Source organism: Vidua macroura, chromosome 13 (genome assembly GCF_024509145.1).
Source record: "Vidua macroura isolate BioBank_ID:100142 chromosome 13, ASM2450914v1, whole genome shotgun sequence".
In the NCBI taxonomy this organism is placed as follows: Eukaryota; Metazoa; Chordata; class Aves; order Passeriformes; family Viduidae; genus Vidua; species Vidua macroura.
The window spans coordinates 927611-952200 of record NC_071583.1 but is presented as its reverse complement, the minus strand read 5'-3'; the positions used below and the strand labels follow the sequence as shown (position 1 = coordinate 952200).

The 24590-nt window shown below is 51.8% G+C and overlaps 1 protein-coding gene across 2 annotated transcripts in view; it reads left to right on the top strand.

The window, feature by feature from the left end:
• GRM7 (glutamate metabotropic receptor 7) overlaps positions 1-23337 on the top strand; it is a 216983-nt gene extending 193646 nt beyond the window's left edge. The window contains exons 9-11 of one of the 2 annotated variants that reach the window (XM_053989134.1): positions 2301-2547; positions 7580-7672; positions 21907-23337. In XM_053989134.1, the coding sequence (XP_053845109.1) occupies positions 2301-2547; positions 7580-7650 (318 nt within the window). In that variant the 3' untranslated portion in view covers positions 7651-7672; positions 21907-23337. The remainder of the gene's footprint in view (positions 1-2300; positions 2548-7579; positions 7673-21906) is intronic. The other variant, XM_053989136.1, reaches the window with a different exon arrangement.
• The last annotated feature ends 1253 nt before the right edge of the window (positions 23338-24590 follow it).

The following is a 24590-nucleotide window of genomic DNA, read 5'->3' as shown; positions in this document are numbered from 1 at the left end:
ATGCCCTCTCCAGTTTCCTGTAGCTCCTTTGGGCCCTGCAAGGCCACAGCTGTGTCACCCCAGAGCTGAATAAGCTCAGTCCCAGTTCTCATTCGTGTCAAGTTCGAGCATCTCTCACTAAATCTGCATCTTAATTTCTTAATTCAATCTCAGGTTTGGGAGCTGCCAGGTTCAGCAGCCAGCTGTAAAAGGCACGCATGAGTTATTAGAGTCCCATTGTCAGTTAAATCTGATCCTTTGTACTTTAAGTCACCCATTTGCATTCATCTAAAACGCTTCCCCAGAATTTATCAGAAGAAGCGAAATAAGAAATGAAATAGTTTCACGTAAACTGCATTTTTATGTCTGACTGGTAAAACCACAAAGCAGAGATAAAACACATAAAACTGAGGCTCTGCATAATAAGCATATCTATTAGTTTCCCTTATCTTTAGGCTGCTCCCATTTGTCATGAGACGCTTTGTGTGTCACTCATCCCTCCTTGTTCTACAAACGCTCTTTTCTCCCTCCCTTTTATCTCCCATCAGCATTTGCAAGGTGGGACTCTGGTGAGGTGCTGCCCGAGACCCCTTTGATTAAATAATCATCTCACCTTCAACCCCTTCCCAGCAGGAAAAATAAAAACCAGCTCCTGAGGCGCTGCTGCTCTGCTGGGGCAGCCTCTGCAGCAGCTCCCAGTCAGGCCAGTTCCCCACTGGGGCAGCCCCTGGGGCACAGCAGCTGCTGCAGGGTGCCCCTAATTACATCTAAAACAACTCAACGTGTGGGGGGCACCTCTGCGTGCCACTGCAGGGGTAGCCCCAGTGTCTGGGGACGTTTGCAGGAGCAGCCCAAGTGTCAGGGGACATTTGCAGGGGCAGCCCCAGTGTTTGGGGACATTTGCAAGGGCAGCCCCAGTGTTTGGAGACATTTGCAGGGGCTGGAGGCTCTGCAAGCCGCCCCAGAGGTGGCTGCAGGACGTGGTGAGGACAAGGCTGGAGATGTCTGTGTGGTTCTCAGAGCAGACTGCTGGGCACCCAGTGGGAGGAGAAGAGGAAAGAGTGTTCTAATAACCCCCCTCAGTGTGTGATGCTTTTCCCATCCCTCTGGATTTCCTGTCTGTTGAATTTCTGAAGGGATCTGCAGAGGTGCTGCTGCCTCTTCAGCTCCCTCACACCTGTATTGTGCTGTCTCTGTGCCTTTTAATTGTGCTGAATCCTCTGGAGTCCTGAGAATTGTTCTGGTTTATCTGTGTCCTCTGAAAAGACAGTTAAAAAAAAAAAAGGGGAGGTGGTAAAAAAGGCTTTTCTACCCCTGTATATTTGCAGAGTACATTTTTTAATCCCTGTGGTTTATTTGAATAAACTCAGTACCTGCTCTCTAACTCGAATTTTTTTTTTTCACAATAACATATTGTGAAAAAAAAGTTTTTGTTTTGTTCACAATTTTTGTATTGTGAACATAAATATACTTTTTCTCAATAACAAGCACAGCTGAGTGCCACGAGCACAGAAATTGCTGCACCCTCTGCAAAGTTATTTCAGTGGATTGTAGAGAATTAAAGGATGGTAAAAACAAGAAAATCCCACCTTCCTCAGTGTTTCTAAAAGTCACCTGTGTCATTATAGCTTCTGTTCTATAACTTACAGCTCAGCTAAACCCTAATTTATATCGGAATTATTTCAGTCCAAATCTGACCTGCACTCTAAATAAATGAGCCAGAGCTGTGCCATAACTTGCTGTGGGAGCTGTGTTCAGGCCACTGGAAGTCTCGGGCACTGAGGGCATTTCGTGGGACATCACGGTGGCTGCAGGGCAAAGGTCTCAGCTCACACACCTGCACTGCAAACTGGCTAAAAAATCGGTGTAAAATGGGGATGTGTGTGTGTGAACTGCTGCAGCCTGCCCAGGTGGTGTGTAACGTGCACACTGGTTAAAAATTACTTTAGAGTGGGTGTTTGTGTGTGAGGCGCTGCATCCTGGCCAGGCCCGATGTGTAATGTGTGCAAATTGGTTAAAAATCCCTTTCCAGTGGGTGTTTATGTTTGAACTGCTGCAGCCCTGCCCTGGTGTGTAACACACCCAGACTGGTTAAAATCCCTTTCCAGGGGATATTTGTGTGTGTGTGAGGAGCTGCAGCCACACCCATGGTGTGTGACACACCCAGACAGGTTAAAACCTCTCTCCAGGGGATATTTGTGTGTATGTGGGGAGCTGCAGCCACAACCAGACAGGTTCAAATCCCTTTCCAGGGGATATTTGTGTGTGTGTGGGGCGCTGCAGCCCCGGCCCGGCGCGTAACCCCTCTCTGTTGTCCGCAGCTCTACATCCAAACCACCACGCTCACCATCTCCATGAACCTGAGCGCGTCGGTGGCGCTGGGGATGCTCTACATGCCCAAGGTTTACATCATCATCTTCCACCCCGAGCTCAACGTGCAGAAGCGCAAGCGCAGCTTCAAGGCGGTGGTGACGGCGGCCACCATGTCCTCGCGCCTGTCGCACAAGCCCAGCGACCGGCCCAACGGCGAGGCCAAGACCGAGCTCTGCGAGAGCGTGGACCCCAGCAGTGAGTACTGGGCTGTGCTGGGCTCTGCAGCCGCCTCCCTGCCCTGCCCTGCCCTGCCCTGCCCTGCCCTGCCCTGCCCTGCCCTGCCCTGCCCTGCCCTGCTTGCGCTGCTCCACCGCGGGCTTTGCAGCTCCAGCGTGCTTTCGACGTTCCCCAGGTTTGGCCCTGGTTTCCGAGCCGTGCGTTCGGCGCCGCCGCCGCGGGAAGGGTTTGGGATTTGTGGGTGGCTCGTGCTCCCCCCTGCTCTCCCTCTGTGGGTGTGGGAGCAGCGCATCCCTGGGCACAGAACCCCGCAGTCCGGCTGGCCCTGGCAGCGGCGGGTTGCCAGGCAAGCGCCAAATTCATCAGTAGCTCTGCTAACCCCAGTTTTCATCCTGGCTCCTGCAAAGTTGCTTTGCAAAAACCTCACAGCCCCTGAAGATTCCCATTTAGGGATTTTATCTGGCCTTGATGCAAATCCTGCCACCGATTTAAAAGGAAAATAGATGGCAAAGACACTTCTAGTTTCCTTAATGTGCATAGCAGAGGATAGCACAGCACGAAATTACAGACCGAGGCCATCAGATTTGATTTGCATTTGAATCTGGAAGGAGCTGAGGAAGGAGACAGCTGCACAGCCCCGCAGCACTGCGAAGGGCCGGGCACGTCTGCAGTCCTTGTGCAAAGGCTGCTCTGAATGTGGAGAAATGCCCTTTCCCTGCCCCTGCTCCACTGATCCCTCTGCTGCTGGAATCCCTGCCTCACTGATACTCCTGGAATTCCTGCCTCAGATGCTGCTGGAATTCCTGCCTCAGTGATGCTGCTGGAATTCCTGCCTCTAATGCTGCTGGAATTCCTGCCTCTGATGCTGCTGGAATTCCTGCTTCAGTGATGCTGCTGGAATTCCTGCCTCAGTGATGCTGCTGGAATTTCTGCTTCAGTGATGCTGCTGGAATTCCTGCTTCAGTGATGCTGCTGGAATTCCTGCTTCAGTGATGCTGCTGGAATTCCTGCCTCATTGATGCTGCTGGAATTCCTGCCTCTGATGCTGCTGGAATTCCTGCCTCACTGATGCTGCTGGAATTCCTGCTTCAGTGATGCTGCTGGAATTCCTGCCTCTGATGCTGCTGGAATTCCTGCTTCAGTGATGCTGCTGGAATTCCTGCCTCAGTGATGCTGCTGAAATTCCTGCCTCTGATGCTGCTGGAATTCCTGCCTCTGATGCTGCTGGAATTCCTGCTTCAGTGATGCTGCTGGAATTCCTGCCTCTGATGCTCCTGGAATTCCTGCCTCTGATGCTGCTGGAATTCCTGCCTCAGTGATGCTGCTGGAATTCCTGCCTCTAATGCTGCTGGAATTCCTGCCTCTGATGCTGCTGGAATTCCTGCTTCAGTGATGCTGCTGGAATTCCTGCCTCACTGATGCTGCTGAAATTCCTGCCTCTGATGCTGCTGGAATTCCTGCCTCACTGATGCTGCTGGAATTCCTGCTTCATTGATGCTGCTGGAATTCCTGCCTCATTGATGCTGCTGGAATTCCTGCTTCATTGATGCTGCTGGAATTCCTGCCTCATTGATGCTGCTGGAATTCCTGCCTCAGTGATGCTGCTGGAATTTCTGCCTCTGATGCTGCTGGAATTCCTGCCTCTGATGCTGTTGGAATTCCTGCCTCTGATGCTGGAATTCCTGCCTGGAGCAGCAGCTCTGCTGTCCAAGCAGAGTGGGAGCAGGCAGCAGATCGCTGACACAGCACTTTTCCTCCCCCTGCTCACCCCTGCAGGATTTCTCTCTGCTGTCTGATCGTGCAGGTGTACAAAATGCATTCCAGCTGGAAAAACTAAATTCGCCCTTGGGAGCTGGACAGGGGTCCAGAACCATGGACAGAGCCATGGAATGGTTCTCACAAATCAAGGACTGGCTGAGGCCTCTTGCAGCTGACTGGACTGAGCCCTGAGTGCAGGAGGAAATAAATGGAATTCCTGCCCTGGGCTGACCCAGTGACACTCAGGGCCCTCTGCCAAGGCAAATTTCAGGAAGGGAAGGGAGGAAAAGGGAATTTGAAATCCACCTGGGCCAGGGCTGGGGACTGTGTTGCTGGTGCACTTCACTAACCACTGTTTGGATCAACTTAGCTGAAATTAGCTTCTCCCCCACAAAACCCAAAATCGAAGAGTTTCATGCCAAAACTTGACCAAAAGGAAAAGCACCCAAGCTGTGGTGCTGCAATGTTCCCTGTGGGAAGCCCAGCCTGGGGACGTCCCACCCCAGGGTCCCCTCCTGCTCTCATCCTCCTGTGCTGCATCTTATTGCTGGTTTCAGACTTCTGAGAATATTCTCCCCTCCCACCAAAGAACAGCCAGATTTTGTTTTGGGAAGGAAATATTTTTACTAAAAAATAAATGCTGCTCACCTAAGCCCCATGTTTCTGGTCAAACACCCCCTTTTTAGTCCAGGGCTGGAGACCAGAACGTGTTTTTAAGAGGCACAAGGGGCAGAGGCCCCTGGTTTGCCCAGATGTGCCACCTCTGCCTTGAGCTTTCACTGAGTGGGATTTTAAAGCTCATGAGTGTGTTGGTTAGGAAATGTGCAATCTCCGAGTTTCTGCTTTATAAGCTTTTACTTCTTTTTTATAATTTGTGAAGTACGTATTTTTTAAAACATTTTCATTATTGATATAGAATTCCATCTGCTCACAGTCTCAGCTGCACCAGCACTACTCCTTCATTCCCCAGGGCTGTGTGTTCATAATTATTAGGAAATCAGATGAAATGAACTTCTGCTGTACTTAAAAGTTTTGGGGTGCATTAGTTCCCGTGTAACTGCTGCAGTCACTGTCCTGTAGCATTGGTTAGGTTATTGATCAGCCCCTGGTCAGGCAGTGCCCATGAATGTGGGTAACAGTAGTGCACTGACCACCTGAACCCAGTGTCTTTTTTTAAAGTTTGAATAAAAGTTGTTTACAGTTCCATTTTTTTAGGCAGAAAAAAAATGAAAATTGTATTAGCGATCTTAAAAAAAAAAAGTCATAACATCCAAGCAAAACTCCTCAAGCTTAATTTTCAGTGAAGTTTTGAGTATGGTGTTCATACATAAAAATAGGTTTGATGTTTTTATAGCAATTCTACTTTAAAAATATTTTATACTGTGAACAGGGAAATTTCCAGAGTTTTAGCAATCAGAAAATAGGAAATGTGAATTACAAATTGCCCTGGATGCAATCAGAAAATAGGAAATGTGAATTACAAATTGCCCTGGATACACCAATTCTTGGAGCAATTTTCAGAAAAAATCTCAAATATCTTCTCTCAAAAGAAAACCAAGGGATGTTTGTTTTTGTTTTTTTTTTTTTTTTCTTTGTGAAATTGGCTTTGCTCCTCTCAGAGTGGGCAGGGGCTGCCTGGTGCCCCCAGGCTCTGGGCAGGGTTTGGCTGTTGGAGCCATGCAAGGCTCAGGGGGGCAGGGGAGATTCCTGGAGAGGATGGAAATCAGCAGTGCCAGAGCGAGCTGAGGAGCTGGCCTGGCTCAGCTCTGGGCTCTGCAGCTACTCTGGGGGGGTTGCACTGTGATTTTCTGGGGCTCACAGGGCTGCTGCTCTTGCTTGCTCAGCTGCTGGGTGCTGGAGGTGCCATTTCTGCTCAAAGTGTCCCCTGAGTGTTCCCCGTGTCCCCCTGAGCCCCCCTGAGCCCAGGGAGCACCAGCACGGGATCCGTGTACCTCCAACCACTGGAAATCTGGGGGCTGAGCCCAGACCTGTGGCCTGCGCTGCCACAGGCAAACCACAAGCAAAATGTGGGTGGTTTTACAGAGAAATAGCCTTGAAAAAAAAAAAAAAATCTCCAGGTTTTAGTGGATCTTTTAAAGAACAGAGCAGCTGGGGCTGCCCCTGGATCCCTGGCAGTGCCCAAGCCAGGCTGGGCACTGAGGCTGGAGCAGCCTGGGGCAGTGGGAGGTGTCCCTGCCATGGCAGGGCTGGCTCTGGGTGGGATTTAGGGTCCCTCCCAGCCCGGAGCCCTCTGTGGCAGGGCTGAAGATGTGCATGTCAGGCTGAAGTCTGTGCACTCCTGAGTGGCTTCCCAGGAGCAGGGGGTGCTCATCCTGTGGAACCGCTGCACACAGCTCTGGGGCAATCTGCTGGAATTTAGGCTCAGAAAAAAAAAAATGTGCCAAGCACCTGGGAGAGGGGTCTGGAGTGAGGCCCAGAGAAGGCACTGATCACCAAGAGAGGTGAATCCCTGGGAATGCAGAGAGCTCCTCTCCCAGGCGCCAGGGGAAGGGGGCTGGCAGTGAGAGCATTGCCTCGGGGTCTCTGGGGAAGCAGCAGTGTCACAGGCTGAGCTCCCAGCCACACCGTGGGACGGCTTCCAGGCCGAATGGGATGTGTTAAGGCCAAGCCTTCCAATCTATTTAGGAAAACTCTCTCAACCATTCCTGTTTGCCATCTGGCGCGTGCCTGCTGTCCCTCACGGCACGCCTTTCCCTGCTGGGCACGTCTGGGACCAGCAGGACTTGGTGCACAGCAGCTCCCGGCCCTGGGACGCGTTTGCTGTGCTCTTGCGTGCTGGAATTTCACAGTTTGGGAAGGTGTTTCTGGTGGAGCGCCCTGCTGGGCTGTCTGCTCCAGCTTCTGCTGCAGGAGCAGTGTCAGACTGGGAGAGAGCCCGCACTTAACTTACGGTGAGATTTACGTGTAATTCCTGCTCGCCCTTCCCGAGGACAGCACTCAAATGGCTGCTGGTGGTGCCAAGGAGCCTGTGAGTGACTCTGGGGCTCAGGAGGGACAGCGGGTCTGAGGCTGCAGCCGAAATATCCCAGAGCTGGTTGAGGGGAGGGGAAGGGAAGCCTGCTCAGGCTGTCCTGCGAGCAGCTGCTGCCGTGGTTGGAGGTACCCGAGCTCCCTGGCCTGGCTCCCTGGGGCTGCCAGGGCTGATCTCCTGTGCTGGTGCCTCCCATGCCCAGTGTGAGGCTGATGAGTAGCAGGAGCCATGGCAGGGCAGGCTGTGAGCGTTCTTGTGCCCAGACCTCTCCTACATTCAATGTATTTACTTTCCCTGTAGACTCTATACCACCAGTAAGAAAGAGTGTTCAAAAGTCTGTTACTTGGTACACTCTCCCACCTACTGTATAGCTTTTGCCTGCTTTCCAAAAAGGTAAGGAAAACCGAGCTTTTATTATTTTATTCTCAAATTATGATGGTGATTATGATTATTGTGGCTATTTTTATTATATACATAATGATGTTAGAAATGTTCATTAGTGCAGCTGTGTTAAAAAAGATATCTAACTTAAAAATTGTTCACAAACCTGTTACCAAAAGCTGCCGTGGGGGGTTTGCCTGGGAAAGGGGAGACCCTGACGTGGCTGGCACCAGCTCTGGGGGGTCTCCTCCTTCCCACCACTGGAGCTGGATCCCGATAAAGCCTTTGAGGATGGAGATATTTGTTTAAAAACGAGCAAACAAGTGATCAGAAGTTAATTCTGGCCCCAGATGTGACAGCTAAGGCAGTGTTTCCTGAGTCCCCACCCGCAGGGCTGCCCGGCAGCAGAGCCAGACCCTCAGCCCAGGTGTGATCAACCCTCCCTAGTGCAAAACTGCAAATGCTCCAGCAGGCTTGAAAAGCTGCTTTTCCCCACGGCAGCCCAGCGACCACTGCCTTGGTGGGAGCACGAGTGAACAATTTTTGAGCTTTTCCTGCGTGTTGTGGCTGCCTCGTGGTGATCTGGTGATTTGTGAGCTCCTTTGGTCTTTGTGACTGCACCAGCCAGGAATTCCTGCTTGCCCAGGGACACAGAGGAGTCAGGAAGCCTTTGATAGTGGAGAGAAATGATTGCTAACCATTAATAAGTACTTCTCACAGTTCCCTGTGCGCTCAGGGGGCTTTGCCCAGGTACAAAAGCTTGTACCTGACCTGGTTCCTGTGCTGCTGTGCACGGAGGGCTGGAAAAATCACTGTATTCAGCCTTCAGAATGTTTAGCTGGGCCCTAATAGGTGAGAACTTCTATCAGCAAAGGTTGGAATGTTACTGGAATCGAGTCTCTGAGTCACAGGAAAAGAAATTACCACTATCTCTGGCTGGTGTAAATTGCCCCAGCTCCAGCATCAATCCAGTCCTCCTGAGAGCTCAAATTGGTTTTTATTGTATTTGAATCAGGGCCATTATGCCAGCTCCCAGCTCAGGCAGAGAGGATGGGAGGCTGAAGCTCTCCATGAGCCCCGGGGTGACCCCGAGCGTCCAAGGGCTGCACTCAGGCAGGGCTGGGCTGGGGGAAGTGGGACAAAGCAGCCCAGCAGGACAAGGGGCCACTCAAAGCATTGCTGCAAGTGAAAGAGGAGACAGGAAAGGGCAGCTCTGTGAAGATGAAATTGCTAAAGGAAGGAGGTGAGAAAGAGAGAGATGGAAGACACCCAAATCTCAGGAGAAATCGGTTTTTTAATGGCACAAAAATAATTAGGAGCTCAGATTCTAATTTTTTTTTCCATGTAATAATGGAAATAATCTAAGGAATTGCTGTCTGCAAAGGCACACAAAGAACTCTGTCAATCCAAGTCCTATAAAAAGCAACTGGCCACTCAGGTTCTTTAAGCAGATTTTAAACTTTGGTCCAGAAAAGCTTTGAAAATGCTGCAGCCAGGGATGCTTTGGGCTTGTGCTGGTCCTGCCAGTGCTCCTCTGCTCCAGGTCGTTTTCCATCCCTGCCCCAGCATTGCTCTGCAGCCCTCTTGCTGCTTTGATTTGTTCTCCCGGGAATACAAAGCAACAAGCAGCATGAAACAATGCAGTGTATTAAAAACAAAGCTGGGCTAGCAGGAAAACATCAGCCTGGTTGTAAATTGACACTTGTTTTGCTGGTAAGGTCTTTGTAGTAGGAATGAGCAGAGCTGAGCCCTGACGTGACTGTATCAATTTCTGCTTGTGATGCACAGGGAGATGGGTTTGAAACGCTCCAAATTGTTTCCTGGGAGTGACAAATAGGGCTTCTCTGCTCTTGAGGCTGCTGGAAATGCAAGGCTTGAAAAAGGCCTCGTGGTAGGTGTGAGGGAAGGAATTGTCCATCAGTGAGCAAGGCAAGGAAGCAGCCGAGGCTTCTGCAGAGCTGCAGGGTCGCAGCTGGGGCTGCAGGACCTCCCCACCTGGGCTGGGGCTGGGGCTGCCAGGGCCCAGGAGCAGCTCCCTGGCCTGGCCTCGGCAGGGGCTGGCAGAGCCTTGGCCTCTGCATTCCCCTGGGATTCCTGTCGGGTGTCCCGGGCTGGCCTCGGGCACTGCTGGGGGCAGGGAGTGCATCCCCAGCAGGTCCTGCCTGGGTGTGCACGGCCAGAGGCTGTGCCAGGGCTTGGGGGTGGGACAGGGGCACCAGGCAGTGCTGATTGATCCTAGGGCTTGGGGGGCACTGGACAGGGGCACCAGGCAGTGCTGGTTGATCCCAGGATTTAGGGACACTGGACATGGGCACCAGGCAGTGCTGATTGATCCCAGGATTTAGGGAAGGCTGGCTGAACTGCTGACTCCAGTGGCACTGGGAGCCTGGGCACTGCCAGGGCTGGCACAGCCTGTGCAGCACCCTGTGGAGTCCCTGCCTGCCGTGGGCACAGCTCCCCTGGAGGAGAAGTGCAGTTGCTGAGTTCCTCTGGAAGGAAGCTGTGGAGAGAGGAGTCCTGCCATGGTTCAGACTGCCCTGGGGCTGCTGTTGGAAGGGGAGATGCTTCAGGAACCCCCTAATGCTCCGTGCCCGTTCTCCTCCTGCTCACAGCCCCGGGAGCCCTGGGTGCCCCAGGCCAGGAGCAGCCTGGTGGCCCTGGGGACAGGCAGGTGGCCCTGGGGACAATCAGCTCTTTGAAGGCTCTGGGTCCGAGCTGTGAGATGCTCTGTAGCTCATCAGCCTCCCGTGTGTGCTATGGAATAATTATTTGCTGGATTGAAGTGTCATTTTTGTTTTAAATCTGGCCAGTTTCAGCCTGAGAAAATACTCCGTGTTTAACCTCACTTGAGGGGTTTTCTGTTCAGTGGAGGCTGCTAAGAAATGAGAATTTGCACTCAAAATTGGTAACTGAAAGGCTTTGACAGCCCTTCACTGCATCTATTTTGATTCTGGAACAGCTGACTGGAAAACTAAACATCACAAATTCCTTCCAGTGGTGATGTGCTTATTTTAAAAGTATTGCATGGAGGTGCATCCTGGCCTTGGGCACTGCCAGGGAGCCAGGGGCAGCCCCAGCTGCTCTGGGTACCTGTGCCAGGGCTGCCCACCCTGCCAGGGAACAATTCCCAATTCCCAATATCCCATCCATCCCTGCCCTCTGGCAGTGGGAGCCATTCCCTGTGTCCTGTCCCTCCATCCCTTGTCCCCAGTCCCTCTGCAGCTCTCCTGGAGCCCCTTCAGGCCCTGCCAGGGGCTCTGAGCTCTCCCTGGAGCCTTCTCCTCTCCAGGTGAGCCCCCCCAGCTCTCCCAGGCTGGCTCCAGGGGCTCCAGCCCTCGGAGAGAACATTCCCTCCTGTCTGAACATTTGGGCATCATGTTACTTTCTTTTTTTACATCTAAAAATAATTACTTTTGATGGTACATTCATATTATTGCCAGCTCCCATATTAATTATCTGCAGGCTGTCTCACACCTTTCATGACTTTACACAATAGCAGATTGTAATGTGCAGGGAAGTGTCAGACTGTTTCCTTTTTTAAAAATTGAAATTCTGAGGGCACTTAAACCATCACCTTCGAGTCTGATGTGTGAATAAAAACACACTCATGGCTAGAGGTGCCTGGGATATTTAAAGCAGGGTAGTCGATGGATGTCTGTGAGCAGAAATAAGGAGTAGTTAGTGTGTAAGTATTCATCGTTGATTCCACATTTTCTGTCTTCCTATGTGGTCTTTGTTCCCTGGGAAAGCTTGGTGAGGAGTGAGCAGATACAGCTATACCCCACGGACCACTCCCTCTCACTTTTTTGCTTAACAAACTCTCAGTAGCTCTGACTTCTCCCTCTGACTAATTTATCACTCCTTGCATCCTCTGAGGGAGATTCTGTCAAATCTATAAATTGTAATATCAGGGAAAAGACGTGGGTTTTGGCTCTCCTATCTCCCATCCATTTATAATGGCTCCCTTTCTCCCAGGCAGGGCAGATGTCAGGGCTCAGCCCGTGCTGAGCTCAGCTCCCTGCAGGGCTCACATCCTCTTCAGGAAAGGAGCTGTAGCATCAGGAGATCAGACCTCCCATCTTCACCCCCATCCCCCTGAAGTCCCTGAGATCACTGGAGTCCAGCCTTTGGAGAGCAGCTCACAGCTGCAAAGAGCTCCCAGCAGCAGCAGCAGCAGTGGCTGGAAGGGCCGTTTTTGTTCATAAATCTGTTGAAAATTTGGCAAGTGAGTTCAAAAAGGAAATTCTAATAGTGACGGGGTAAAAAGGAGAACAAACCTCAAGCAATATTGCAGCAAAATTAATTTCTCAAATACACAAAACCAGGCAGTTTTTGGGGGGCGTGATTGCAAGTATGGAGAAAACTGCCCAGGTTGTGTAAGAACAGGAAAAACCTCTGCTCCTGCCTCGCTGTGCGTGCTTGGTGGAGCTGCCCAAACCTCGCTGCGTTTGTCACCTTGTGGGAAGCACAGCACAGAAGGGCCCAGCAGCTCTGGGAATGAGGGTGCTGCTGGGCTGGGGAGGGTGGGAGCAGCCAGAGGAAGGGGCACAGCTGAGCCCTGCTGTGTCTGTGGCAGGAGCCACGCTGGAGTGAGGGAGGTGTTGGTCTGTGTTGTCACAGAGTGCAAATGGAATATATTGGTGCAGGGACCTGGCTTTGTTTGGCTTTTGAGGGCCAGGAAGCAGCAGCAAGTCCAAGCAATGGCCCATCAGAAACTGGGGGTTCTGGGTGCTCCCCTCTCACAGGCACTGCTGTCACACCCAGCACCTCTGGAACACGTCACAGGGGGTTTGTTTCTCTTTGCTGGCTTCAGGGAAGGAAATGTGGCATCTCCCAGAGAGGTGTGGGATTCATTAGAGGACAGCATCCTTCTGGCCTTGAAAGGAGGAGTTTCCACTTTGGGCTGAGCCTGTTTGGCTTGGGCTCTGACAGCAGGGAGCAAAGGCAGGGGTTCTTTTCCAGCCGTGGAGGAAAATGAAAGAACAGGGAAGGGAGTTAGTTAAACATTTGTAAATGCCCATGAAGCACACCGTGGGACAGGTAAGAGGGAAGGGAGGCAGCCCAGGCCGGGACGTGAGGCTTGCCTGAGTTTCCCCTCAGTGACCCAGAGCTCTGGCTCTCAGCTGGGAGCAGTCTGGCACTGCATCCACTGAGGGGCCTGTTCTTGCTGTTCAGGGGAAAAAGAAATAGGAAAGATAAAGTTGCCATAGTTACACCACTTGTCACGATGCTTATCATGTCCCCGGGATAAAGAACTCTGCATTAAATCTGGGCTCTTATTAATATCAGCTGTTAAACATTGCCAGGGTATTTGAAATCAAGACTTTCTGCTAAAAAATTAAATGTTGATTGCAGCAAAATTGGGCTGTTTAACAGCACAGCTCAGAGTGTAATTTTGTCAGACACTGTGTAACAGAGTCGTACACCAGGAATACATTTTCCAGTGAATTGAGTCTCTCTGCGCCTCATGAACATTCTTGATTTTCCTGTTAAGATGTTTGTTACTTGCAACCCTTTGCCAAGTAGTTGGAGCAGGCCAGCTGGCAGGAAGGGAGAGGAGTTCCTGGGGGTGAGTAAGAAAATATTGCTTGTGCGATTACTGTATAACCATGGACGGGCTGGGAGAACTGGGAGTGCTGAAGAGAAGCTTCAGGGTGACCTAATTGTGGCCTCCTGGTGCCTGAAGGGGCTGAAGGGGCAAGAAAGGTGGAGAGAGAATGTTTCCAGGGGCTGGAGGGACAGGACAGGGGGAATGGCTTCCCACGGCAAGAGGGCAGGGTGGGCTGGGATACTGGGGAGGAATTGTTCCCTGGGAGGGTGATGACAACACCTCCCAGGATGGCAGGAGAAATAGGGGCTGGGGAGATGTGCTGGAACAGGACACAGCAGTGCTGGGAGGGCAGGGCAGCCACGGAGCCCCGGTGGTGCCCAGGGGTCGGGGACAAGGCACTGGGGACATCCTGGAACCAGTTCAGCAACACAGGCAGGAGGCAGAGGTGAATTGTTTTCCAACAGCTCTGACTCCAGGCCTCCTTGGGGATGTTTTAGCCATCACTCATGTCATAATTTTAATTATGTTTCATGCAAACTGTTTTCACACTTGGCTCTAACAGCTCTCTGCAGAGCCTGGCTTTCCAGGTAAGATAACCAAAGTGCTGTTAATGACTTTGTTTTAAGCAGGTGAAAATAATTTGCTTCCATTTGTTATCTTTGCAGTCCACAGCATTCACACACAGCAGTAGGAGTGGAGCTGGGATTAGCAGGTTTTCTGTACCGCCGGCTCCAATTAAGGAATATGAGTTGGGTTTGTTTCTTCCCTGCCATAGTCTCATAAACATTTGGAAACACATTTCCTAAGATCCTGTGCACCTTTCCAGCTCCAGTGATCTGGTGCAGGCGAGGCTCTGGGGATGGGTTGGTGTGAGGGTTGTGCAGTGACTCCTTTGTCCCTGGTTCCATCCCCACGTCCTCCTGCACTCGGAGCAGGATTTCTGTCCCCACATCCCCTGTGAGAGCACAGCCACAGCTCTGCCTGTGCCCCTCTGCAGTCCTTCACGGCTGCAGGTGTTGATCAGCCCTTCCTGCTGCACATCCCCTGATCCTGATGGGGCACATGCTCTCAAGCTTCACCTGACACAGAAGTTCTTATCTGCAAAGCAGACAAGGAGGAGATGGGGAGAGATGCAGCCAAACAGGAGATAGGGAGACAGCCAAAGGTGCCTGAGATGGATGTTCTTCAGCAGTGCCGCACTTTGTTGATTTTAGATTTTATTTGGAAGGGTACAACTAATCCTTCTCTATCAGTTCTATTTCCTGACTCAGAATCTCAGTCCCATAGTTCAGTTTCTGGCAAAACCCTGCTGATGTTTCAGGCCATGAACAGCCTGGCTCTGTATTTCTGCCCAGGTGGGGAGGTTCATCTCTGGACTGATCTCCCGAGGTTCCCCCTGACAGCCCCTCAAAGCCAAGGGGTGGCTGGAGGAGCTGATCCCTGAGCCCAGCCCGGGGAGCTGGAGCACTGCAGATCATCCCTGCAGCTTACCAGGAGCAGCTCGAGGCTGGCACAGAGAACTGATGTGCTGTGCTGTGTGCACAGAGCCGTGCTGGCCCTGCTCAATGATCACACGTGGCCAGGGCCAAACGGGAGCACTCCACAGCCCGGGGTTAGGGCTGTCCCAGCGTGACCCCGTCGCTGGTTACAGCTCCTGGGAATTAACACAGGCACGTGTCTGTTCTTCAAAGGAGCAGAGCTTTGAGAGCTCTGCCCTTGCATGGGATGTCAGAGGCCGTGGCAGTTTGGTGGCATTCCTCAGGGATGTGTTTTGCCCAGGGAGGGCAGCTGCCCCCAGGTCTGAGCTTACTGCCCAGCGCTGGAAAACCACGCCAAACCCAAAGTGCTCCCTGTATCCAAGAGGGAAATTGTTACAGAGGCATCAGAATCAGTCATTAACTTTCTGGTTTATACTTTACTGAACTTTCTGGTTCATACTTTACTGTAAATGCTCAGGGGTGGCAGAGCTGACATCCCCACGTGCTGCTTTGCCCTTGTCTCGAGCAGGAGTTCAGTGGGATTTCAGTGGGTTGCAATCCCTCTCCAGGCTGGAGGGCTGCAGTTAGCTGCACTCTCGAAAATAGGAAGTGCATGTGTTGTGCTATAGGATTTTTTCTCGCTTGTCTTTGTAGACAGCTGAAATTCTTTGACCACGGAGCAGTGTCAGGGAAGTGTAATGGTTACCCTGTGGCATTAGGAAAAGCTTTCCAGCACAGCAGCTCTGTCTGTCCCCCCTGTGCCAGAGCTCTGTGTGTGAGCCCCAAGTCCATTATTTATCTGTACCCAGAGGAAAACATGCCCAGCTCTGCAAGAGTCCATTCCTTCTTCTTGCAGAGAGGTGCCCTGTGCACAGGGGCTGTGCAGAATAACCTTTCCATCGTTCTGGGGTGATGGGCATGAGGAGCTTGCTGTGCTTTCTGGGATCCCCTGGGGAAGCCTGCTTCCCTGGAATGAACAGGAATCATTCTACTGGAAACCAAGTCAGAGCTGTCTGGCTCTGTGCTGCAGTGCAGGCGTGGGTCTGATGGAGCTGCTGGCCCTGTGCTGTCTGAGCTAAGGGTTCCTTCACCCTATGGACAGAGAAGTTCACCAGCGGGTTGGGCTCAGTCCAGCACATTTGCAGGACACCAAAGCAAACACTTGCTCTGTGTACTCAAACCCTCCCGTGCTGTCTTAAGCTCTAAGAGGGTCAGATCATTGCCACTTTGACCGGAATTGATGCTATTATTATGCCATTATCTTATCCAAGAGCTGCTTTTATTACTGTTCCTCTCGGATGCATTCCCAGCTCCCACAGAAAGAGCATTGTAACCAAGCCTGAGGAATTAAAAACACACACCCTGAGAGCTGCTGCTGCCTGAAAGCTTTCGAAGCTAAAGCAGACTTCTGAAAGAAAAGCCTTCCTCAAACCCCCTCGTGCCCTGGGGAACTGTGAGGTTGGGCTCTTCCTTCCCATTAAATCCTTCTGGGAACTTCAAAGCACTGCTCACTAGAGGAGCCTGGGATATTGAATATTTGTAATTGTTCCTCGTCCCCACTGCTCTGTGCAGGGTTCTGGCAGTCCCCTGAGCTCAGGGCTCACTTCGAGGGTGCTGTCACTCACTGTCTGTGCTCTGCAGGCTGGGTGTGCTCAGGGGCTCTGTGACAGGCAGGGGAAATAGCCGTGGCTGAAAGGGACAGTAATAAGGGAGCCCTAAAGGTAAAACACAGCCCTGGATAGAATATGAGGAATTTAGGAGTGGAATCTGTGTGAAATGAGAGACACTGTGAAATGAGAGGGCTCCTCAGATGGAAACACACCTGCAGCATCTGCCCAGCCCTGCTCTGAGCGTGGCATTTGCATGCACGTGCATAAATATCATTATTCTAATGAGCCGAGGTTACGGTTTCATTTTTAATTGCACTCTGAGCACCCCGAGGTGAGCCAGGCTATCCGGGGTGTGCAGAGCAGGGTGCTCTGGCTCTCTGCTCCTGGAGCTCCCCTGACAGTCTCAGCCAGCTTTGGGGTTTTCCGTGGTTCCTAAGGACAGTCCACCCAGTTTTCCTGCTGGAGAACCCAAAGGGCATGGCCATCACAAGGGGTGTAGGGATGGTCAGAGAGCATTTGTCACAGGCATGACAAAATGGCCTCGAGTTGCACAAGGGAAGGTTTAGGTTGGATCTTAGATAAAATTTCTCCCTGGCACAGCTGCCCAGGGCAGGGGTGGAGTCCCCATCCCTGGGGGGATTTCAAAGCCCTGTGCATGTGGCACGTGGGGACGTGGGGCAGTGGTGGCCTTGGCAGTGCTGGGGGAAGGGTTGGACTCGATGGTGTTGGAGGACTTTTCCAACAATTCCGTGACTCTCTGATGGTATCACCTGAGCATTGTGACACCTGAGCCTGTCCAGCTCATCACCAGCTGCCACCTGAGCGGCTGTGTCCCAGAAAATGTGAAATCAGGAAACAGCAGGAATGTTTTTAGCCCCCTGCCCTGCCTGCTGCTGTCTGGGATCATCTCCCACACCCGGAATGCCACTGCTGTTCCTGGCTGTGCTGCTGCACCGGGAGTGGCAGGGGAGCCTGACAGCTGAAGACAGAGTTTCTAGGAGAAGGCTGCAAAGCAATTAGGGAGGATCACACTTCTCCTAATGTCATTTAGTTTACTTTTCTTCTATTATTCAAACAGGACGTTCCATTGCTCCTGTGCATCAAAGCCACAGGGCCAGGCTGGAGGGACCCAGCAGCACAGGCAGTGAAATACTTTGTACAGTGCAGCCACTGAGAGACCTGATAAGGTGCCAGAACACTGTGGCAGCACAGCAAGAGAGATGTCAAAATGTGAAAGAACAATCCATTTACTTTTAGATACCAAATTTAAAATTATTTTCTCCAAGCTTCATTCCATTTGTTGGGGTTTGGGCAGGCATGTAGAATCATTTAGGCCTGTTGCTTTCATCTCACTCTCATCTAAATTCCCCAATTTAAAGGCAGCAGAGCATGGGGATAGCTCTGTCTTTCTGGCAGAGATCGAGGAAAAGCCACGGAGCTCCATTTTGCTTTCAGATGGACTAGAAGTAGGATTTAATAATCAGCCTCTGCTCTGCCTGGCACAAATGATATGGGTTGCTAAGCCAGAATTAAGGAAATGAAAGAGAGGAGCTGAGACTTGTCTGCCCCAGTGACTGCAGAGGGAATCAGAGCAGGAGTTCCAGGCTCGGAGCCATCCCCATGTCCATCCCTGCTCGGAGCTGGGAATGCTGAGATGATGTTTCATGTGTTTGATAGCTTGAGATGCCTGGGGGCTGCAATAAAATTCATTTCTTGCACTGTAAATCTTTGCTCTTTAAGCATGGAAGAGGTTACAAATGCGCATAAAATTGAAGTGCAAGTGATTACATCTCGCTCTGAGTCAGTATTGACAGCTCTGCCTTGCTCTGGGGTGCTGTGGGAGCTCCTTTCTTTGTGACCTGTGCCCAAGATAATGAAAACCAGTCAAGTGATGAAACTCATAAGTCCAAAGAGGGTTTCTGCTTCTGTGTATTTGTTTTTGATGTGTTACTGGCACGGAGATGCAGCTGTTCCCCATCCTGTTACCCACTTCTGGAAGGGGGTGGGTGAAGGCTCTCCGTGCCCCCACTGCTGGAAAGGAATGAATTCTTGTGCTCTGAGGAGCATTGTTTGGTCTCACGTGCAGCTGCAGGGGCTGTCCCCGCTGGGGTGGTGCTGCTGCAGGCTGGGGGTGGTGGCAAGGGCTCTTCTGCCGGGCAGCCGCGATACAGCAAGGGCACCTGCCTCGGGCTGCCCCGGGGGGATTCAGCTCGGGAATCAGGAAACATTTCTTCCCTGGAAGAGCGGTCAGGCTCCCCAGGGAGGCCGTGGAGTGCCCGTCCCTGGGGGCGTTCCAAAAACCAGCCGGGGCGGCCTCAGTGCCAGGTGTGGCGGCTCTGCTGGTGTCGGCTGAAGGCTGCACTCGCTGAGCTCGGAGGCTTTTCCAGCCCCGCTGGTTCTGTGCCTCTGTGGGGTTACCTGTGCCTGCGCTGCAGCCTGTGCACAGCTCCCGGCCGCGTCCCGCAGCTGTCCCTCCTACTCGTTTCTTCTATTGCCACTCTTCACCACTAATTAGCGGAAAATTAGCAGAAAAGGGCGCTCGTCTCTAACCGTGACAGGAAACCTCTTTTTAAGGTGCTTAAGGCTCTTTTGAAAGGTCTCCTTTTTTTTTTTCCCAAGGAAGCTACACGGTGCAAATGCCTCCGGAGCAGCTTTATTTGCGATCGGGCAGGGATATTTCCTTCCTACACCGCATCTGGCACCTAAAAGCAAGGGCGAGCCGCCGCTGCTGCCGCGGGTCCGCGATTCCCTGGGAATTCCCAGGGGATGTCCCAGCAGCGCGGATGCTGCTCCTGGCTCGCTGCCAGCACAGCTAACGCAGTGGCCAGCCGAGGCTGACATAATTACGCGTGTGTTAATTAACGTTGTCTGCGAGAGGCCGGTCTGTGCTCGCTGTCGGAGCCGTCACCCTTCAGCCGAGCAGCAGCGGAGCGCTGGGATGTGGATCTGTCTGCCGGATTGAAGCATGCTGACGCTGATGTTTCATTAGCGTCCCCCATTTTCATGTAAATTAATTTCTTTGAGGAAAATCAAATCCATACCTGGCGCTAATTGCCGATGATAATGATGAGCTGTGACTCAGGAGAGATTCATTATCGAGGCAGACTGTCTCTCTCCTGAACTGTCCAAGCCTGGAATGTGTCTGGAAGTTGCACAGAGCTGCAGATTGCTGGAGTTAGTGCAGGAGCAGAGTGGGGAAATGCAGCAGAGCCATCAGGGACATGATCCCCCCTGGCCTAACAGCCTTTAAACAAGGAAGATTGTCTTTCCTCTCTGAAAATAACCCCACATCTTTTATTGATCATTTTATGTGAATTATGGATGATGCTTTTGTCAAGTCCATTATCCTGGTGAGGCAGGGCCGTGCCAAGGATTGTGTCGCTGTCTCAAAGCCCATCCAGGTATCCACAGCATTCCTTGGCTCCATCCCTTTGGCACCAGTGGTTCCTTGTCCTGTTGGAAGTGAGAGAGGAGTGCTGGGGCGGAACTGGTGAGAAAACTCGCCAGCAGAATAACTGGTTTTGCTGGGAGCCCCAGTAATACCCGGGGGGCACTGGAGGGGTGGCATGATCTGAACTCACAGTGGGAGCATCTAAATCTGTCATAGAAACGCTGCTGCTCCTTGAAATTGGAGCATGTAATGAGTAAAGCTGAAGTACATCACAAAATAATACATGGAATTCATGTGCAACCTGTTCCGTGATGACATTTTTTTTCCCAAGCTCATCTTACCCTTCTTCGGCATTTAATAGCGTTCTCCAGTTTATTGGATATTTGTAGTGCAGCCTTGAAGGATAATGAGTTTTATCCTGGCAGATGTTGGACACCTTCGTGTGCAAGAGAAGTTAATGGGAACTGAAGATGATCAGCCCTCTGTGGGATCAGTCCTTGATTGAACAGACAGCACTGACTCCTGTCTGGGGCACGAGGAAAGAGCTGAATGAGGCTTTCAGGATAACATTGCAAAGGGCTGCAGCTGCACGTGAGGTTCCTACGCGTCCACCTTGGAAATACCTGGGACTAAAAGCCTTTCTTTGTCTTTGTGAGCCAGTGAACGCCACGGGAAATACTGACACTGGGCTGCACTGTACTCAGAACAGTCTGAATTGCTGGGGCAGAGCCAGTGTTTCTGAAAAGCCAGCACTGGTGTCTGACTGGTGACACTGCTGCCTGGGGGACACCCCCAGGGGGACACCACAGCCTGGGTGGGGAGCAGAGGGAGCTGTGTCTGCTCTCTGAGGGCTTGGGGGTGCTTGGGGGGCTGGCAGAGATGCAGGGGATGCAGGGGAGACACACGGAGCCCTGTGGAATCCATGTCCTGTTTGGGTCTGGTTTTGCAGAGGGGCTGAGAGGAGCCCCAGGAGGCCCAAACCCAATGAGTTTTGAAAAAACACATTTGCAGAACAAATCCAATTGTTGTTCTCGCCCCTCCTTCCAGAGCATCTCTTAAATCTTCCTGAAAATGTTTTAAAATGAAACACACCACATTAAAAACATCATTCAAAGTGTGAGTGGAGTCTGCCCCAGTTTAGCAGGCTGGAAATACTCAGCAAACTGCTTAAGTTATGCCAAATTCTCCCAACGACTGTGGGATTTAGATTCAGTGGTTTAGCAAACTGGGATAACTGGAAATCCAGGCTCTTTTTTTGGTCTCTGTGGAGTTTAGGTTGGATATCAGGGCAAGGCTCTTCCCTCAGAGGGTGCTGGCACTGCCCAGGCTCCCCAGGAATGGGCACAGCCCCAGGAGCCTTCGGACAGCACTCCAGGGATCCCAGGGTGGGATTTGGGGTGTCTGGGCAGGGCCAGGGGCTGGGCTGGGGGATCCTGGTGGGTCCCTTCCAGCTCAGGGTGTTCCACAATTCTGTGTCCTGGATCTGTCAGTGTTGCCAGAGCACTGCAGAACATTTTGCTTTGTGTTCAGCTGCAAATATTTGCAGTTTTTCCTGACAGGAGCGCATAGCAGCGCTCATAAAGTTCTGACTGGTTTGATTTCCTTCTGTTTGCAAACAGATTGGATTTGAAGGTCATAATTAGGAAAGCTGGCACCTTCATCCCCATATTGAAAAATTCTCAGAAGTCATAAAACTTGAATAAGAATCACTTTATCCATGAGAAAAGCCAAGTTTAGCCCAGGAGATTTAAGCAGTTGGAGGAAATGTCACTGTTTTTGTAAAAAAGAAATCTTAATAGGATCTGGTTGTGGTGCCTCAGCAGCGCAGTCACCCAGACTGCAGGAGCCTGACAAAATCAATCCGTGCTAATTCTGTTTATAGCCAGAGCTGGAGCTGGAGCTGGAGCTCGGGCTGGCCCGGGAGCCACCTGCCCGGAGTCCTGCGGGTGGGAGCGGGGCCTTAGGAGCCACCTGTGTGTCCCCATTCCCAGCGTGTCCCCATTCCAGGCACATCCCCATTCCTGGTGTGTCCCTGTTCCTGGTGTGTCCCCATTCCTGGTGTGTCCCTGTTCCTGGCGTGTCCCCATTCCCAGCACATCCCTATTCCCAGCACATCCCCATTCCTGGTGTGTCCCCATTCCTGGTGCCCCCAGGGCACTGCCAGCCCCACAGAGGGCTCAGCCACAGGCACTGACCCCTGTCTGCTTCTCTTGCAGGCCCTGCTGCAAAAAAGAAGTACGTGAGCTACAACAACCTGGTGATCTAGGCCCAGCTGCCGTGGGGCGCGGGCCACGAGCCCGCCTGCCTCGCTGAGCTCCCCGCACGGGGCCCCGGGGACCGGGCACGGGGGAGGCGAGAGGAGCCCGGCTCCAGGCCGCTCCCGGGATCTCCTCCATCGCTGCCGGCTCCGCACGGCGCTGGCCTGGCCGTGGCCTCGGGGCCGCCATGGCCTTGGAGCCACCGTGGCCTTGGGGCCTCTCCAGCCTTGGGGCCTCTCCAGATTTGGGGCCTCTCCAGCCTTGGGGCCTCTCCAGATTTGGGACCACCGTGGCCTTGGGGTTGCCATGACCTTGGGGCTGCCATGGCCATGGAGCCACCATGGCCTTGGGCCTGCCCCGGCCTTGGGCCTGCCCCGGCCTTGGGGCCGCCATGGCCTTGGGCCTGTTCCGGCCTTGGGGCTGCCGTGGCCTTGGGGCTGCTCTGGCCTTGGGGCCTCTCCAGCCTTGGGGCCACCATGGTCTTGGGGCCACCATGGCCTTGGGGCCGCCGTGGCCCTGGAGCTGCTCCGGCCTTGGGGCCGCCGTGGCCGCGCCTCAGGAGCGGCTCCCTGGGCCGGCTGCGCTCGGCTGCTCTGGACTCTAAGGGGCTAATTCTGTCTTTCTATGTACTTCCAGACTGCAAGTTTTTGAACTCTCTGTACAGTTTGTGAGGATTTTTGCATATTGCCATCCATGTTGTTCCGAGGTCACTGTTTGTTTTTTGGATGCACAGTTTCATTGAGGCCCTGTGCTCTCGGCACCTCTTAAACCAACCGACAACTGAGGATCTGAGACCTGTGTACATGACTTGTATTATTATTCTTGTATCACTGCAATCCATATACCTTATTTTTTTTAACTAAACAAACAAACAAAAAAAGAATTTAAAGACCAAAAACTGTGCTGGCGAAGTTTGTCCCCCCCCTTCACACCTCCGATGGGCTGCAGAGGAAGCAGGAAAGATTTTTGCTGAGTTTTAGTAGAGGTCTTGATCTTTGGAATGCATGCCAGTAATGTATTTTATGGTACATGTTAATAATTTATGTTTGATATTTGTATTTGTGTTCTACTTTGTTCTTTTCTTTAAGGTATATGACTATTTTGCAATAATTTCAATGATTCTTAGGATATTTGGAAGAAAGAATATGGCTTTTACATGTCTTGAGGTTTTTCTTTGTTGATGCCCCACCATGATTGACCAGTGTGATAAGGACTTACAGAAGCATGTATGTTTTCTACTGTTTGTAATAAGTAATTTCGTTAATCTTGCTGCTTATGTGCCAATTTAGTGAAACCAATCTTTGCCGCAACCTCCTCCCTCCCTTTCCATTCTCTCGATCCTGTGATATTATCCAAGAATGTATCAATAAAGGATTTTGGTTAACTTTTTTTTATTTACTCCAATAAATATATTTTTTCAGTTGTTCCCTCCCCCTTCCCCCTTGTGACTTAACATTTATTTCATGACATTGTCAGACATCCAAAAACGCAGCACTGAGGGGCTTGCGCACAAGGAGCGGGTCTGCAGAAAGTCCTGGGGGAGCTGGCAGCTGATTGCAGGGGGAGAAGTGCTTGGAAGGGACTTTTAAGGGTCTGTGACAACCCCAAAAGCCAAGCTGGAGTCCCACAGTGCCAGCCTCCTGTCAGTGTCTCCAAACTGCTGTCAGCTCCCGATGCCTTTGAAGGACACTACGTTCAGCAGCACGCCAGAAGGTAATTAAGTGAGCAATTAATCAGAGTCAATCTGCCAGGCACGGGTTGGGTGAGCTGGGGCAGGAAAAGGGAAAAGCTGAGGCAAGAGGTGAGAGGAAACTCATTCCCTTTGCAGCACAGCACCTGCAGCGCCTTCGGCATGGCAACCACGGCTCGGCTGCTCTGATGGAGCCTGGGGAAGGCATTTAGCCTCCCATTTGCTGCAGACAACTTGATCAATTATCCTGATGAAGTTAATCAGCGCCAGGAGAAGCTGTGACAGCTGCGGCGGGGCGCGTGGAGATGAAGAGCTGGGTGTCACAGCCTGCCTGCCCTGCACGGCCACGGCCTGGGGGACGTTCTGCACCTCGGAATGGACTGCAGCCGGCTCCACGTGGAACTCCACCCAGGTAAAGGCTTTGTTAGCAGCAAACTGATTAACAGGCAGCTAATAATGAAGGCAGAGGTGCTGCAGCATTTTCCTTTTCCCATAAACACAGGGACAGAGCCAACATTGGGCTCAGTAAGTACGTTGCCATCAAACAAATGTTTCTTGCTCAAAGACTCTCTTTTTTTTTTTTTTTTTCTGAATGAAAAAAAATGGTTTGTTGGTTTGTTTTTCACTTTATTTTGTGAAGGAGGGACTGAGGTGGGAAGAGGGAATGGTGCTGCTGAGAGGAGGTGATGGGGAGTGAGGGACCCTGGGTGCATTAATGGTTCTCTCAAAGCTGTACCTCCATATCCATAAATCTCTTTTTGTGTCTTTATATACACACATTCTGTATTACAAACACGTGTCCTGGGCAGATTGGGAGCCCCAGGCAAAACCCCCAGTTTTTAGGGAAACCCTCCCCTTCAATCACGAGGGGCAGAAAGGACCCCCCAGCTTCCTGAACTCAGAGAGGAGCTGGGGTGCAGCTGGATCCAAGCTCAGACCCAAACTTTGCCAG